Source organism: Electrophorus electricus, chromosome 11 (genome assembly GCF_041902795.1).
Source record: "Electrophorus electricus isolate QZ-2024a chromosome 11, ASM4190279v1, whole genome shotgun sequence".
Lineage (NCBI taxonomy): Eukaryota > Metazoa > Chordata > Actinopteri > Gymnotiformes > Gymnotidae > Electrophorus > Electrophorus electricus.
The window spans coordinates 544,464-559,947 of record NC_137507.1 but is presented as its reverse complement, the minus strand read 5'-3'; the positions used below and the strand labels follow the sequence as shown (position 1 = coordinate 559,947).

The 15,484-nt window shown below is 47.4% G+C and overlaps 2 protein-coding genes across 2 annotated transcripts in view; one reads left to right on the top strand and one right to left on the bottom strand.

The window, feature by feature from the left end:
* The first annotated feature begins 3,528 nt into the window (after positions 1–3,528).
* Positions 3,529–13,040, top strand: bace2 (beta-secretase 2). The gene is made up of 9 exons (XM_027022288.3): positions 3,529–4,000; positions 6,123–6,211; positions 6,538–6,754; positions 7,055–7,186; positions 7,754–7,888; positions 8,339–8,440; positions 8,688–8,837; positions 11,123–11,291; positions 11,430–13,040. The coding sequence occupies exons 1-9, from the start codon at positions 3,707–3,709 to the stop codon at positions 11,672–11,674; spliced, it is 1,533 nt and encodes a 510-aa protein (XP_026878089.2). The 5' UTR covers positions 3,529–3,706; the 3' UTR covers positions 11,675–13,040.
* atm (ATM serine/threonine kinase) overlaps positions 12,513–15,484 on the bottom strand; it is a 32,739-nt gene continuing 29,767 nt past the window's right edge. The window contains exon 63 of the mRNA XM_035528355.2: positions 12,513–14,129. Coding sequence (XP_035384248.1) covers positions 13,949–14,129 — 181 coding nt within the window. The 3' untranslated portion in view covers positions 12,513–13,948. The remainder of the gene's footprint in view (positions 14,130–15,484) is intronic.

The window sequence follows — 15,484 nt, the reverse complement described above, 5'->3', positions numbered from 1 at the left end:
CTCTGAACCCCCAGGGGCAATTGTGCAATTCAGAGGGGCAGTTGGGCAAGTGAGAGGGCAGCATGAGGGTGGCAGGGAGGCAACAGGGCTCTGCCATTCCACCTCCCTCTGACCTGGGCGCAGCTGCCGCACTGTGTGGCACACGCAGGACGGCTATGCCTCTCAGGAAAGAGAGCAAAGGGGGAGATGGGGAGAGACAGAGGGAACTATTTTTATTCCCTGTAACGGCAGAGCAGCACAGAGCAGCCAAATGTCTACTGTACTGGTCAGGGTCTCCCATTACACAGTATAGTGTACTGGTCAGGGTCTCCCATTACACAGTATAGTGTACTGGTCAGGGTCTCGCATTACACAGTATAGTGTACTGGTCAGGGTCTCGCATTACACAGTATAGTGTACTGGTCAGGGTCTCGCATTACACAGTATAGTGTACTGGTCAGGGTCTCCCATTACACAGTATAGTGTACTGGTCAGGGTCTCCCATTACACAGTATAGTGTACTGGTCAGGGTCTCCCATTACACAGTATAGTGTACTGGTCAGGGTTTCCCATTACACAGTATAGTGTACTGGTCAGGGTCTCCCATTACACAGTATAGTGTACTGGTCAGGCTCTCCCATTACACAGTATAGTGTACTTGTCAGGGTCTCCCATTACACAGTATAGTGTACTGGTCAGGGTCTCCCATTACACAGTATAGTGTACTGGTCAGGGTCTCCCATTACACAGTATAGTGTACTGGTCAGGGTCTCGCATTACACAGTATAGTGTACTGGTCAGGGTCTCGCATTACACAGTATAGTGTACTGGTCAGGGTCTCCCATTACACAGTATAGTGTACTGGTCAGGGTCTCCCATTACACAGTATAGTGTACTGGTCAGGGTCTCCCATTACACAGTATAGTGTACTGGTCAGGGTCTCCCATTACACAGTATAGTGTACTGGTCAGGGTCTCCCATTACACAGTATAGTGTACTGGTCAGGGTCTCCCATTACAGAGAAGACAGTGGGAAGGAATTTCAAGCCTGACACTGTCTGTTCTCCTTCCTGAAGCGTTGCTAGAGAAACAGGAGCGCTGTGCTCTAGTTGTTCTGCTTGTAGCATGTCAGCAGCTGACATAATACAGCATACAGAGAGAGAGAGAGAGAGAGAGAGAGAGAGAGAGAGAGAGAGAGAGAGAGAGAAAGAGAGAGAGGGAGACAGACAGACAGACAGACAGACAATCAGAGAAACACAGACAGCAGATGAGGGTACAGACAAAAACAGAGAGGGAGACAGTGGGAGAGGGAGAGAGAGAAAAGAGAGAGAGAGAGAGAGAGAGAGAGAGAGAGCGGGAGGACTAACCACAGCTGTGTTGGTAAGAAGCCGATTCTTAGTTCTGACTATGGCAACAAAAAAAAACCCATTAATGTAGGGGCTTTTCTAGATGTTTATGGGTATCCAAGGATGCATCTGTACAAGAAAAGTCCAAATCTGAACCTTATGGGGCTGAAATTAAACCACCACCAATAATAATAATAATAATAATAATAATAATAATAATAATAATTTTATCTTTTGCTAATCCATGGCAGATTAGAGGACAGATAATCCATCTTCAATTGATCTGAATATGAGATCTTCATCTGAAAAGTTTCTGGGACACAGGACACACAGTTAGGGATGTTCTGTGCCCATCTGACTGCTACAGCTGAACCAGTTGTTTCAGACAGATGTTTAAACACACTCTTAACAAAATCTCTGCTCAGTCCAGTTTAGCAGGCCTGCCAATGCTGTGCCCAGGGGGCCACTGGGGCCCCCAAGCAGGAGAGAGAGAGCAAGAGAGACAGAGAGAGCAAGTGAGAGAGAGAGGGAGCGTAGCAGATGAGTGTAGCAGACAGACAGATCATATGCGTGAGGCACACAGATGCCCGTTTCTACCACTTGGCACCAGAAACTCTGCGCTGTGTTCGAGTGGAGCTCAGAAACCTTCTGCAGAACCTCTCTGAGAAGCTGTCAGACTTGGACGTCCGCTCTGATCCCCCTCACCCACAGGGGCAGTCTGGAGAGTGGTCATGATGAGGAACCCCCCCTGCTCCTACACCTGTACTTCCAAACACTCCTCCACCTTAATCCCAGCCCGTCCAGCTCCACATTCCTGCATACAGTTACCCAACATCCAACATTGCCTGGAAGATACCAGCAAATGCACTGAGTCTGAGACGAGCATTATGGACTTATGGCTGCTCCAGTAATTTGGCTGGTACAAGCGCCTGCTGATTAAGGCACTGTGCAGCGCACAGCTGCCCCCAAGGCTAAAACAATGTCCAACAGGTGGTGCAGCTCCTGTGCTGTTGGGGTTCCTCACAACAACTTCCAGAGAAGGTATTCATACATCTTAGCTAGATCATGAAAATGCAGGAGATGTTTATAGCAAATTCTGGCTTGTTTGTGATCTAACAGCAAACTCAGAATCTTATAGTCTTAATGCACAGTCATCACCAGCATTCACCGAGACACCAGACACCGTTATGAACTGACTGAAAGTGACTGTGTAAGAGTGCAGGTGGGACTGGTATAAAATGAACTATAGCACTTAAATGAGTGAAAGAGACAGACAGAGAGGGAAAGAAAGAGGAGAGAGAGCAGGAATAGCAGTGTGTCCTCTGATTGGCCCTGCTCTGTCAGATTCTGTCAGAATTAGAAAGTGGGTTTCCAGGAGAGTTGATTGGCAGGACAAACGCGCGCCTGGCCACTCTCCTAATCACGTTAATTCATTGCTCCGTGCTCAACACGCCGCTGGAACTGGTATGCAGTGCCCCCCTCTGGCCTCTGCTAGTACTGCAGCGCGGAGGACGTTTGTTCTAGGGCAGGGGTCTTTTTTTGCGCGTTTGTTTTTGTTTGTTTACATAACAATATTGCTTAGATGGTTCTACTAGCGAATTTTAAATATTTAGCTAAAACCAAAGACACTGGATACTACATGTTGTTGGACACACTGTAATTAATACATTTGAATTAATAATTACTATTACAGCTGTATTAGTAATTTTCACAAATATACTAGAATTCTTTGGATTAATTGGCAGATGCAAAAGACAAAAAAACATGTTTGTATTTTTGCGTCTGCCAATAACAATTACAATGTTTTACAATCTCATCCCCATCAAAATAATTCAACTGGTCCATAACTGGATGTGTTGCGATATCTCGCACCTACAGATATGCGGACACGACCAGGTGGATGGATAGTGAAGACAGCTGTGTCGAGCCAATCTGAGATGCAGGGTCGAAATACTGAGAACGTATAGACTGATTAATATACAACCGACAAAAAGTTAGAATCGGATATAAAATAACATTATCAGCATGAGGGGTCGTTATCTGGAATTTAAATCAAGAATTTAGGGTTGATCTAGATTTAAGGTCTGGCTAAATTTCCGAACAATTAGGGTTGTTTTGGGTCGTGTTTGACCTCGAGTGACTCCTCCTGAATCCTTCTCCGCCCTTTCCAATAAAGTGCTGGAATGTTTGCTAATCGTCATATCCGTCAAACGTTTTTTTCAGGAAGTTATAAAGTACAACCCTTGTGGTTTTGCCCTCGCGTCTGTGCAGATTACGCGTGTACAACCCCGTCGGAGGACGTTGTTGGACGCGCATCTTTCTGGAGAGTTGAAATGGGGACGAGAGAGCGACCCGCTGCGCTTTGACCCGACACTGCCAAGCATGGGCGCGGTGTTGCACCAGGGACTTTACAGGGTCCCTCTCCGAATGGGACTGCTGTCTCTCTGCGTTGGCACGGCGCTCTCTCTTTATAGGGTCCCTCTCCGAATGTTTGCTGGGAAGCTGAAGTCCTCGGAGCAGCTGGATCTGGGCCCGTTAAAGCCCAACGCCAGCGGACTCTCCCTGGCCTCGGAGCCAGCGGGCCTGGGCAGCTTCGTGAACATGATTAATAACCTACACGGCGACTCTGGGAGAGGTTATTACATGGAGATGGTAATCGGCACCCCAGGCCAGACGGTACGTGACCTTTAGGACCGGACCGTGGTAAGGGACCGGGTCTGTGGATGTCACCGTGTTACTATGTGCGGGCGCGTAGGGCTTCTCATCACGACTCAACTTTTAGAGTTGGGAATGGGGTAACGTAGTTCCGGGAGAGCCCAGTTCGGCTCCTGGTGTTGACTCGGGTTGGTAGCTAATGCTTCTGTCACGGTGCAGGCGGTGTGCAGCAGCCGAGCGTTTTAGTCCTACACCCGCGTGCGAGGGCAGCATGTGATGCGAGAGACGTTGCGCAAGCCTTCGGGCAGCTGCAACGAGACCAAGAACCTCCTTGATAAGTCTAACGTGGGTGTGAGAGCGCGAGCTCACATGAGCGCACATGATGCAGGGCCCGCGGCCTGCAGCTGCGCTCGCGAGGCAGCTGACTGAGATTACAAGCGTGCGCGCGCGGGCCTGCGGGGGTCTCGCTGCGCTGGAGTCACAGGGTGACGGTGATCCAGTTCAGTGCATCTGGGCGGACGACACTAAATATTTCTCGGTGTCTGGCAGTAGGCACTTTGACGTTATGCAGTATCTTATATCGCATTCGTGTTTTGAAACGCCAGTAATAAAATTACAGCAATAATTGTTAATAAAAACAAAACCCCTCTTGGTTACATCGCAGGCACGTGACCGTTACACGCGACATTCATTCAGTATTCACTTATGCGTCCCACACAGCCCTAACGCAGAGCTCGTGCAGGTCCTGTGAGCTGCACATCGCGTGAATGCAGTGACTTGGCTGATCTGCGTAAAACATTCACCGCACCAAGCGTCCCTCTCATCTCCTCCATGTGACCCAGACCGCAGCCCGAAGTGTAATTAATGCTCCTCGTGCTAATTGACGCGGGGCTTCTTAAACGAGACACTAATTGTGGAGGTCCGTGGAGGCTTAGCTCGAGTGGCTCACATCTGCTAATTGCTACAAACAGGTAGCAGATGTGGTCGCGCGTCAGAGTGCCAATTAAACGAGGGCGTCTCAATGAGTGCCAATTAGCCTAGCGCGAGCGGCGGAGGCGCCGGGAGAATGGGCTCGCGGTAGGTAGACGGAGGAGACCGGGGAGACTCGCGCTGTGCACGGGCATGCTGGTGATTTAAATACTGGAATATGGTAATATGGCAATAGCAACGGGAACGATGCGGAAGCCCGAGCGGAGAGAAAAGGACGTTGGCTGACGATCGGGACAGACGGTCTTGCACCACGCAACGGACTCGTCGAAAGATCCGAACACGATTTGAATGAATTAGCTGGACCCTGTAGCGTGAGTCGGTCAGCGGCGAACCCTTTAAAACCGGCACCGCTTAGAAACGTCTGTAGTCCACGCGGAAGCGCGCGGGCTGTGAGCAGATACAAAATCACTGGTAAAGTGAAAGTGCAGAAACGTTTTTCCCTCATACCAAATTAAAAAGGAAGTGTTGTTTGAATAGTGTTTCCTCTCTCCCCCAAGCTGTGTGTTTTGAAGTAATAAACCATTACGAATGTTGGTGCTGAAGAGCTTAACTGGTCTGAAATGGGGCAGTGGGAGGTGTTTGCCAGTCACTGGGTTTATGATGGAGTTAACAATGAGTAAGGCCTGCTGTGCCCTGTCTGCGGCCCGTCTGGCCACACGGCACGATGGCACTACTGTTAGCTCATTAGTTCCCCCTGGTTGAGCTGGTGCTCAGACGACATTATTACGACTGCTGTCGCTTGCGAGGGTACAGCTGCCAAACCAGAGCATATGTGGAGGGGGAGAGCGATGGCGTGCCAAAACTGAATCCCTGACTGGGACTCAGTAGCTTAATGGTCAGTTCTCATGCTGCGCAGGATTGTACCTTTAACTCTGTGTGGGTGCTGAAGTAAGGCAGAGGCATCAGTTGTAGAGGATTCCTGAAGCCCGTCAGACTCTTGTGTAGTCTTCTGAAGTGCCAGTTAGATCTTGTTACTGGGTCCGTTGGGATGTTTGTTGCTCTCTTGTTTTCTCTCTCCACCTAAGAACTTTCAAGAAGGTTCATGCCTCTGGGCAGGATGGCAGCGTGATTGCTCAGACCAGTGACTCCAGTTAACCCAGACCAGTGATTCTAACTGGGATCAGTGACTCTGTTGCTGTTCCTGTTCTTTCAGATGAACATACTGGTGGATACGGGAAGCAGTAACTTCGCAGTTGCCGCGACGCCAAACCGCTACGTCACCACGTTCTTCGACCCTGCCAAGTACAAGCAGACATGCCTGCTCCTCCCTCTCCTCAACATCTTGCACTAAAGTTTAATGGCATGTGGAAGTAGGAACATGAAGGTCATGTGCTCAGCTCAGAGTGCATGTACTGTCACTCTGGATAAAGGCTTCTGCCAAACGCCGTAAATAACGGACCCGAGTGACAAACCTAAAGTGTAAAACGCAGACTGAGCAAAAAGAGAACTGCAGTGGTCTGATGACCTCAAACACATGGGCTGGGTGGGTGTGTTTGGGTTTGTCAGGGCCTTCTCTAAGCACTATACCCTTTTATGGTTTGAGTTCACTTGTTTAATATGCCCCCCAGATCGAGCACCTATGAGAGTGGTGACCAGACTGTGGCGGTCCGGTACACCCAAGGGAAGTGGCAGGGTGAGCTGGGCACAGATGTCATCACACTCCCTCAGGGCCCCAACGACACCATCAGGATCAACATTGTTGCCATCTTAACCTCTGATGGCTTCTTTCTGCCTGGGATCAACTGGCAGGGTATCCTGGGCTTGGCATACCCCTTACTGGCTCGGGTGAGAGGCGGCTGAGGGGGGTGTTGACCTTGGCCTGGCCTGCTTTGTGATGTGATGGTGCACTGCTGAGTGGCTGAAGTTGTAAATATGTGGTGATGCAATAAATGTAATTATAAACTATTAATGTGTCTTCAATGTTCTGCATTTGCTCTTAACTGACATTTAAAATCTTAATGTGCACATGTCATTTATTATTAAAAGCATTTTTTCCCCCCATGCTCTTTCCAACCAGACTCCTAGTTAACATTTGAGTAGAACGTTTTGTGGGTTGTGTTGAAATGTTGCTCTTCCATTTCCCAGCCAGACGCATCTGTAGAGCCCTTTTTTAACTCCGTCGTACAGCAGACAGGCATTCCAGATGTGTTCTCCCTCCAGATGTGTGGAGCAGGGGTTCCTGCCCGTGCCTCAGGTGACACCACTGCTGGCAGCTTGGTGAGTGCTCAAAATGCTGCCCTTTTTATCCTGATCCAGGAACAGCTTCAGTTTGCACAGTCACAACACAAAATGATGTGAGCACAACTTTCAGCTGACCTCAAATCATCTTCGTAATTGGCAGTTGCTTAGTGCTGGGCTTGAATGCTGTTGAGGTCTGAGTAGGTTGCCAAGACCCGAGTTCGGCACCAGACTGGTGGATTGGCGCCATAGGCAGCACCCATCTCGAAATATCAGCTAAAAGCCCTCAGGATGGGCAACACCTGCCAACTGTGTGGCACTGAAGGAAGCTGAGAGCTCGGGCTCTGCATGCTCCATACTGCAGTGCGGCCCTCCTGGGAGGTTCAGCTAGCTGGTGAGGGAGCAGAGAGAGCTGAGCGTCTGCTGGGAGTGTGGGAGGGGCTGTCTGGAGGGGGTGTGGCCATCACCTGTTGAGACTACTGTGCAACAGCCCTGCTCCACCACTAACTGACATCCAGATCAGGTCTAAATTTAAGACCTAGACCTGTATGCTCCTAAAGGGAAACTCACTGCGATGTCACTTCAGCTACATGTCGTGTGTTTCAGATTATGGGAGGGGTGGAGCCCACGCTGTACCAGGGCTCAGTATGGTACACACCTGTCCTGCACGAGTGGTACTACCAAGTGGAGGTCTTGAGACTCGACCTTGACGACCAGAAATTAAACCTGGACTGCAGGGAGGTATCAGGTTCTGTTTGCTCTTACGTTAGATACTGTACCAGCTATCGTCCAAAAATGTAATTAACATTCTTCTAATGCAAAGATGTGCTTGAGACGTTAGTGAGGTTTCATTAGTTCCTGTGCCGTTTTCAGCCAGTCTTACACACATGCGCACGCACACAGTGTGAAGGTGACGGTGGAGAGGATGGTGGATTATTTAACCTTATAAAAGCTCACATACATTCTTTCTGGAAATACCTATAAAAGTCTTGGACAAGATTGGGCCTTTTAAGACGAAGGGGAAAAACATGGCATTGCATTTCATGTTGTGTAGGTGTGAGGACAGACTAATCCTATTTACGAAAGCCAGAGAACCAAGGCCTCCACTACATCCTTCTGTTTGATCTAGGCCTTGACTAGCATGCACGTCCTGTCATTATATAAAGGATGTATCATTTTATTATTCCCCAGTACAACACCGATAAAGCCATTGTGGACAGTGGCACGACACTGCTCAGACTGCCTACGGTCGTCTTCGATGCGGTGGTGGAGACCATCACCCAGACAGCTCTGGTACGCCATCGCTACACAATGGTTATCTGCTTGTAATGAAACAGCTTCATATGTTTGAAATTCAACTGTGCTGGACACAAGATGGCACTGAAAAGTTGTTTTTTTGGTTTTTTTTCTGTAAATGCTGTTTGTGTGTTACATCTTTTGCTGTTCTGAAATGGTTAGTGCAAAAAAAAAAAAAAAGCATGTCACAGGCGGTGTTTATTTGGGAAGCACCCTTGGTCCTTCTTACTCGGTCCTCCTCCAGGTCCATGACTTCTCTTCAGGCTTCTTCTCTGGGACCAAGCTGGCCTGCTGGTTGAAAGGAGAGTCTCCATGGAGGTTGTTCCCCAGACTGTCACTCTACTTCAGGGCCACCAACTCCAGCCAGTCCTTCCGCCTCACCATTCTTCCCCAGGTCAGAATCCTGCCAGGCAGAGGTTTAGGGAAACCGAGGAATGTCTGTGTGAAGTGTTCAGTGTTTTTGCCCAGCCACTGTGTGGTGCTGTTACCTCCCTACAGGGCCTGCAGTAACCTACACTGTGGTTGGTTTGTTCCAGTAGCTGCTGGTGAACGTATTCTAGGTGAGGCTGCAGGTGACGGTCTGTTTCAGCAACCAGCTTAACACAAAATACTAGTGTGCTGTGAAACGGGTAGTAATTGTTTAATTGATATATAATCTTAAATCAAGAGAAGAAGAAGAAGAAGAAGAAAAAAAACTTGGTTGCAGCTCAAGTATGCTCATAGGAGGTGCAGTATGCAGCATTGCATCAAGTTCCAGGCCTTGAATATGAATCCTGCGGAGTAAGAGAACACAGGTGCCCCACTGCTGGGCAGGCCTGGTAGACGCTCCCACTGGACCACCCAGCAGTCCAGTGAGCTGCAAAAGGCAGTAACAGATCCCCAGGGAAACCTATGGGATTGGGTAAACCAATCAGTGGAGGTTCTGCTGAGACGGTGCATATTTTCAGAATGAAAACCCAACATCCTGGCCAGTAAGCTGTCACTACTGGGTCTTGGCAAGGCTCAGGCATGGAGCAGAGCCAGCTGTCTCTGCCAATGACAAAGATGGCCTCACGCTATTGGGCACTGCAAGAGGTTGCCACAAGCTGTTAAGACTATGATTTAATTGTCATCACTGCACCTGCTGCTGTGTAAAGCAGAGGGCTGGACCTAACAGAGCAGAGTAGGTCTGTCACCAGGGAAGGGTGAAACCTGGTGATTATTGAGACCACAGAAGTCTCTGGCTTCATCCTGGTGTTCATGACATCACTGCTTGTGCGTGTTTAGTGCACTGTATGGGGTCATTATAAGGTCAGGATTAGGGGGTGACGCTAGTCACCACCTATTCAATGAGCCAGAACTGGACAGTCCTGTTCCATTACACTCACCACTAATGTATCAGGAGAACATTAAAAAAAAAATATATATATATATATATATATATATATATATATATATATATATATATATATATATATAAAAATAAAAAAATTTAAAAATGGACAATTGTAAGTGGAACCCGGACACTGAGACACGTAGCCTAGTAACTGGACAGCTGACCGCGCACTGTGAGGGAGACGGTGTTTGCTGCCGTACTCGGTGCATCACCCCTTGAGGCTTCAGACTAACTAGGTTAACTAGCGTTATCTTGCTAAAGGCGTAATAACGATGATTGTACGTAGCTAGATAACTATAAACTTGCTAGCCAAGTTATTCTACATACTGAAAGGTTTTGTTTTAAAAGTGGAAGCAACGCGAAGAGCTGTTAGTCATTCACCCAACCTGACTCGCTGGGTAGCTAAGTGTAGACTAATCATGTTCTGTTATGGCTCTAGCTATCTTGGCTGCTTGAATGCGGTTTTAAGATGTAATATGTTGTAAGAGGTGTCAACACGAGAGGAGTTTTATTGAATGAGCTTGTTGACTCAGTTGCCTAGTTAGTTAACTACAAGCAAACTCAAGATGGTGGGTTGAACGAATACAACTGCCAGAGTGTGGTGAGTGACGTCACAGGTGGCCACGTCCGCACAGTGCAGTCACGCACTAACCCGTCTACCCGGGTAGTGAGGCTTGACCCTTTCCTCTGTTCGAAAGAAACGCACGAAGGGATTTACTGTTCCTTCAAAATTCCTCCAGGTTTACAATACATACATGGTCTTCAAGTCAATATCTGTGTGTGTGGTGTGTGTGTGTGTGTGTGTACACATTTTCCCCTGAAAAACACTGAAGCCCTTACACATGACTGTATAGTTACAGGTGTATGTATCAGTGTTGTGGTAAAATTTCATAGAATAGCAAAGCAAGAGACTTTGTGAACAGATCACATGATTTTATTTTATTACATTTTATTCTGGTTTTCCTTACTACTTTGAATAAACCCATGGGCGTACGCTTTTAAGTTTTTGGTTCGTTGCATACTTGTTCTTCGTATCGAACCTAGAGTTGGGAAGACTTGCCCAGAGGAAGGTGACTACGTTTGCTGTAGCTGTAATTAGACTATGATGATAAAATCGTATTAACGTTTGTGTGCATACCTAAACCAGCATCACTTACCCTACAACCCCTGCTCTCCCCATGCAGAAGTGTCAGGCCTTTACCTGACGGTTGTAATCAGCAGTCAAGCTAACGTCACTCTTCTCCAGGCATCATACTGCGCTTTAGAACGAGCTTCCATGCATGTGACGGCTATTGTTTCCCCAGCTCTACATCCAGCCCGTGATGGACATGGACGGCATGTTGGACTGCTTCCGCTTTGGAATCTCCTCCTCCACAAGCGGGCTGGTGATCGGTGCCACTGTCATGGAGGGCTTCTACGTCATTTTTGACCGCATGCACGTGCGGGTGGGCTTTGCGGTGAGCAGCTGTGCTGGTGAGTAGTCAACTTGTCGGAGCAGAATTTCATCCGCATCAAGTTGAGGGGGTTTGTGTTAAACTGCACGAGGAGTTGCTCCCTCAGAACGGAAGCCGTCTACATCACTGTGCTGAGGTCGATCTCCCGCTCTTCCAGAGGTCGAGGGTGTGACCGTGGCGGAGATCTCAGGTCCGTTTGCTGCAGAGGGCACGGCCTCAAGCTGCGTGGGCCGAGCCCTGCTGCAGGAGTCCCTGATGTGGGTGCTGGCCTACACCCTGATGGCTGTGTGCACCTTGGTGCTGCTGATCCTTCTGGTGCTACTCCTGGTGCCTTGTAGGAGGCGCCACAGAGATGGCGAGATCACGGATGAGTCCTCACTAGTACGCAATCGCATCAAATGATGCCCTCAGGCTGGGGTCCTGGGCAGACTGTGCCGTTCTGACTGAAATCAGGTTGGGATGTGGTGGTGGTGTTTGTTTTTTTAACAAGTTAGACACAAGAGGCAAGAATTCAGTTTCAATTGGTTACTTGATCATGTTCAAAACTGAAGTGAATACTACTACTACTACTACTACTACTACTGAAGGGGGAAATGGGTGTTTTCTTGAGCACTACAAAAGATATCTAACTGGAGGAAAAATGTATTGCTCATTTGTAATGGTATTATTCCTGTTATAATTTTACTGAAAGGCACTTCAGAGTGCATAAATTTAGAATCTGAAATGGACAGTTAAAAGGTAATACACTGATTTGATTGTGTAAAATATATATATAATTTTTTTTTCCTTTGCTGTGGCAATAGTTTAGTGTTTTTCAAACTTTGCCTGTGTTGAATGTAGGTCAGAATGTATAGACATCAGTTTGAATGTTTGTTCTTTTAGCACAGCACTTAACCTCCAGTCAGTCTTTTTTTTAATGGGGGGGCAGTGTGTAATTTTGTATATTGACACTTGACTCTACCTTTTTGATTGATTGTACAAAACTATACAAGATTATACAAGCACCTCTGATTTAAATACAAGAATTGCAATATTTCCTCCCCCCAAAATGGTTTCACTTCTATTAGCCTGAAAGGCTCTAGCATTTGTTTATTATAAATTAGCAGTCCCCCCCCCCCCTTCTGGCATTTATTCAAGGTAAGGGATGACCTTTTTGTTTGGGGCAGAGCCACCTGATGGTGGGTGGTGGTATTACAACTCGATGCAAAGTAGAAATGGACCCACATTATAAAGCTTTCAGTACAGAGGAAGAATTAGGTTTCATTTATTGCTTAAAAGATACATTGAAGCATAAATCTTTTGTAATTTAAATGTAATTCTTGTTTAGAGCAAGCATTAGATATTTCACATAACTTATCAATGCAAAATACAACCACTACTGTCTATAAAAGCCAGGAAGTGCAGAATGTTTGCCAGGGCCACCTAGACTGGTTTTGTCCCCAAGCTCTTCCCACACCACCTCCAGTGCATAGGTTTATTCCCAATACCTGCAAACAAGGTTCCTGGATTATTTTAATGATGTTTAACTTTCACCTTCAGGATCTCAAAAAACAAACAAGGCACTGACCTCAGTACTTCACATCAAACTCTATCACTGTTTAATAAGAGACACTCCCTCTGTGTAATGTTTGTGTACAGAACTCTATCAAAATGTCAAGCCTGTGGGGAAAGTTCAAGGAAGTTTTTATCTGCTCTGACCTGATAGTTATCAGTGTATTAGAATGATGTGGTTTGGCCTGACGTATATAAAACTTGTCATGAACTCTGAGCTTTTGTCTTGGCAAATTCTTTAACAGAAATAACTTCTTCCCCTCACTAGTGTAAACAGGACTTGTAGAGTCTAAGGGGAACATGTGACACTTAGACATAGCCTTTGTGAGACTGAATTGCTGCTTTAGTCTGACCATCCTGTGCATGTGGGTAGGGTTCAGCAGAGATGTTGGGCTCCTTTGTGCATATAACTCCAGTCTGCGATGTAGCGCAGTTATTTTGGTCCTTTTGATGTTTACACCTTTATCTGTTATCAAATGTCACAAGCTGAGCTGTAAGGGAAGTAATTTGAATAATTTATTTATAAAACAAATGTTGCTAACCTGTTAAGCCACAATGGAAAGAAAATGTCTTCTGCTTTACAGATTTCCTCTTGTGGCTGTTGGCTACTCCTGACTGATTGATTGATTGTGTGGTAACTGAACATTATTAATAACTGCATGTTGATTTACTGATATTCCTACAGCCAAGGGCAGTGGAGACAGCAGCCCAGACTTCAGCGATCAAACTGGATTAGTATATTTTATTGGACTACATATTGTCTCATTTTATTACATACCTTGTGTCCAAGTTTAGTAGTACACTATTGGCATAAAATAACACTTTGGTAATTACACAGCAAAGCTGATAAAATCTGACACCCTTGATCAGGTCTGGCACTTCCTGTGTGTGCAATTTAAGTAATTCTTCCAGTGGTGATGAGCAGTGATAACACAGTTGCTAGCAGTCTGTGATGGGACAGTGCACATGAACCCATCACTACTGCACAGACCTGGTCACAGTAGCTCTTGTACAGCCCCACATCAGTGTAAACAATGAAAACGTTCATAACAGTCACAACTGTCGGTTTCCATTCACATAAAGCCACGTGTAAAGGCTCCATCAGTTCTGGAACAGTGTGTGGGTTCAGACCCAGGCCTGCCAGCCATGGAAGAGTCGGCTGAGGTTTTTGGGGTCCATGGCCTGCTGGATGAGGAGGTTGACCTGTCCATCAACACTAAGCACTGCCCCCTCCTCCACACCCTTCAGCTTCTCCTGTAGCCGCAGCAGGACTCGCTCGGCCACCTTGTTGAAGCTCTGACTGTCCCTGCCAACACAGAGACGCTGCTAACATGCTGCTAATGCCACCTCCACCCACACAGCTAACACAACACTGCCCTGTGCTCCAGTGTCAGGTTGAGTGTGTGTGTCTAACCTTGTCCTGTGCTCCAATGTGGGGTTGAGTGTGTGTGTGTGTGTGTCTAACCTTGTCCTGTGCTCCAATGTGGGGTTGAGTGTGTGTGTGTGTGTGTGTGTCTAACCTTGTCCTGTGCTCCAATGTGGGGTTGAGTGTGTGTGTGTGTGTGTGTCTAACCTTGTCCTGTGCTCCAATGTGGGGTTGAGTGTGTGTGTGTGTGTGTGTCTAACCTTGTCCTGTGCTCCAATGTGGGGTTGAGTGTGTGTGTGTGTCTAACCTTGTCCTGTGCTCCAATGTGGGGTTGAGTGTGTGTGTGTGTCTAACCTTGTCCTGTGCTCCAATGTGGGGTTGAGTGTGTGTGTGTGTCTAACCTTGTCCTGTGCTCCAATGTGGGGTTGAGTGTGTGTGTGTGTGTGTGTCTAACCTTGTCCTGTGCTCCAATGTGGGGTTGAGTGTGTGTGTGTGTGTGTGTCTAACCTTGTCCTGTGCTCCAATGTGGGGTTGAGTGTGTGTGTGTGTGTGTCTAACCTTGTCCTGTGCTCCAATGTGGGGTTGAGTGTGTGTGTGTGTGTGTCTAACCTTGTCCTGTGCTCCAATGTGGGGTTGAGTGTGTGTGTGTGTCTAACCTTGTCCTGTGCTCCAATGTGGGGTTGAGTGTGTGTGTGTGTCTAACCTTGTCCTGTGCTCCAATGTGGGGTTGAGTGTGTGTGTGTGTCTAACCTTGTCCTGTGCTCCAATGTGGGGTTGAGTGTGTGTGTGTGTGTCTAACCTTGTCCTGTGCTCCAATGTGGGGTTGAGTGTGTGTGTGTGTGTGTCTAACCTTGTCCTGTGCTCCAATGTGGGGTTGAGTGTGTGTGTGTGTGTGTCTAACCTTGTCCTGTGCTCCAATGTGGGGTTGAGTGTGTGTGTGTGTGTGTCTAACCTTGTCCTGTGCTCCAATGTGGGGTTGAGTGTGTGTGTGTGTGTGTCTAACCTTGTCCTGTGCTCCAATGTGGGGTTGAGTGTGTGTGTGTGTCTAACCTTGTCCTGTGCTCCAATGTGGGGTTGAGTGTGTGTGTGTGTCTAACCTTGTCCTGTGCTCCAATGTGGGGTTGAGTGTGTGTGTGTGTGTCTAACCTTGTCCTGTGCTCCAATGTGGGGTTGAGTGTGTGTGTGTGTGTGTGTCTAACCTTGTCCTGTGCTCCAATGTGGGGTTGAGTGTGTGTGTGTGTCTCTAACCTTGTCCTGTGCTCCAATGTGGGGTTGAGTGTGTGTGTGTGTCTCTA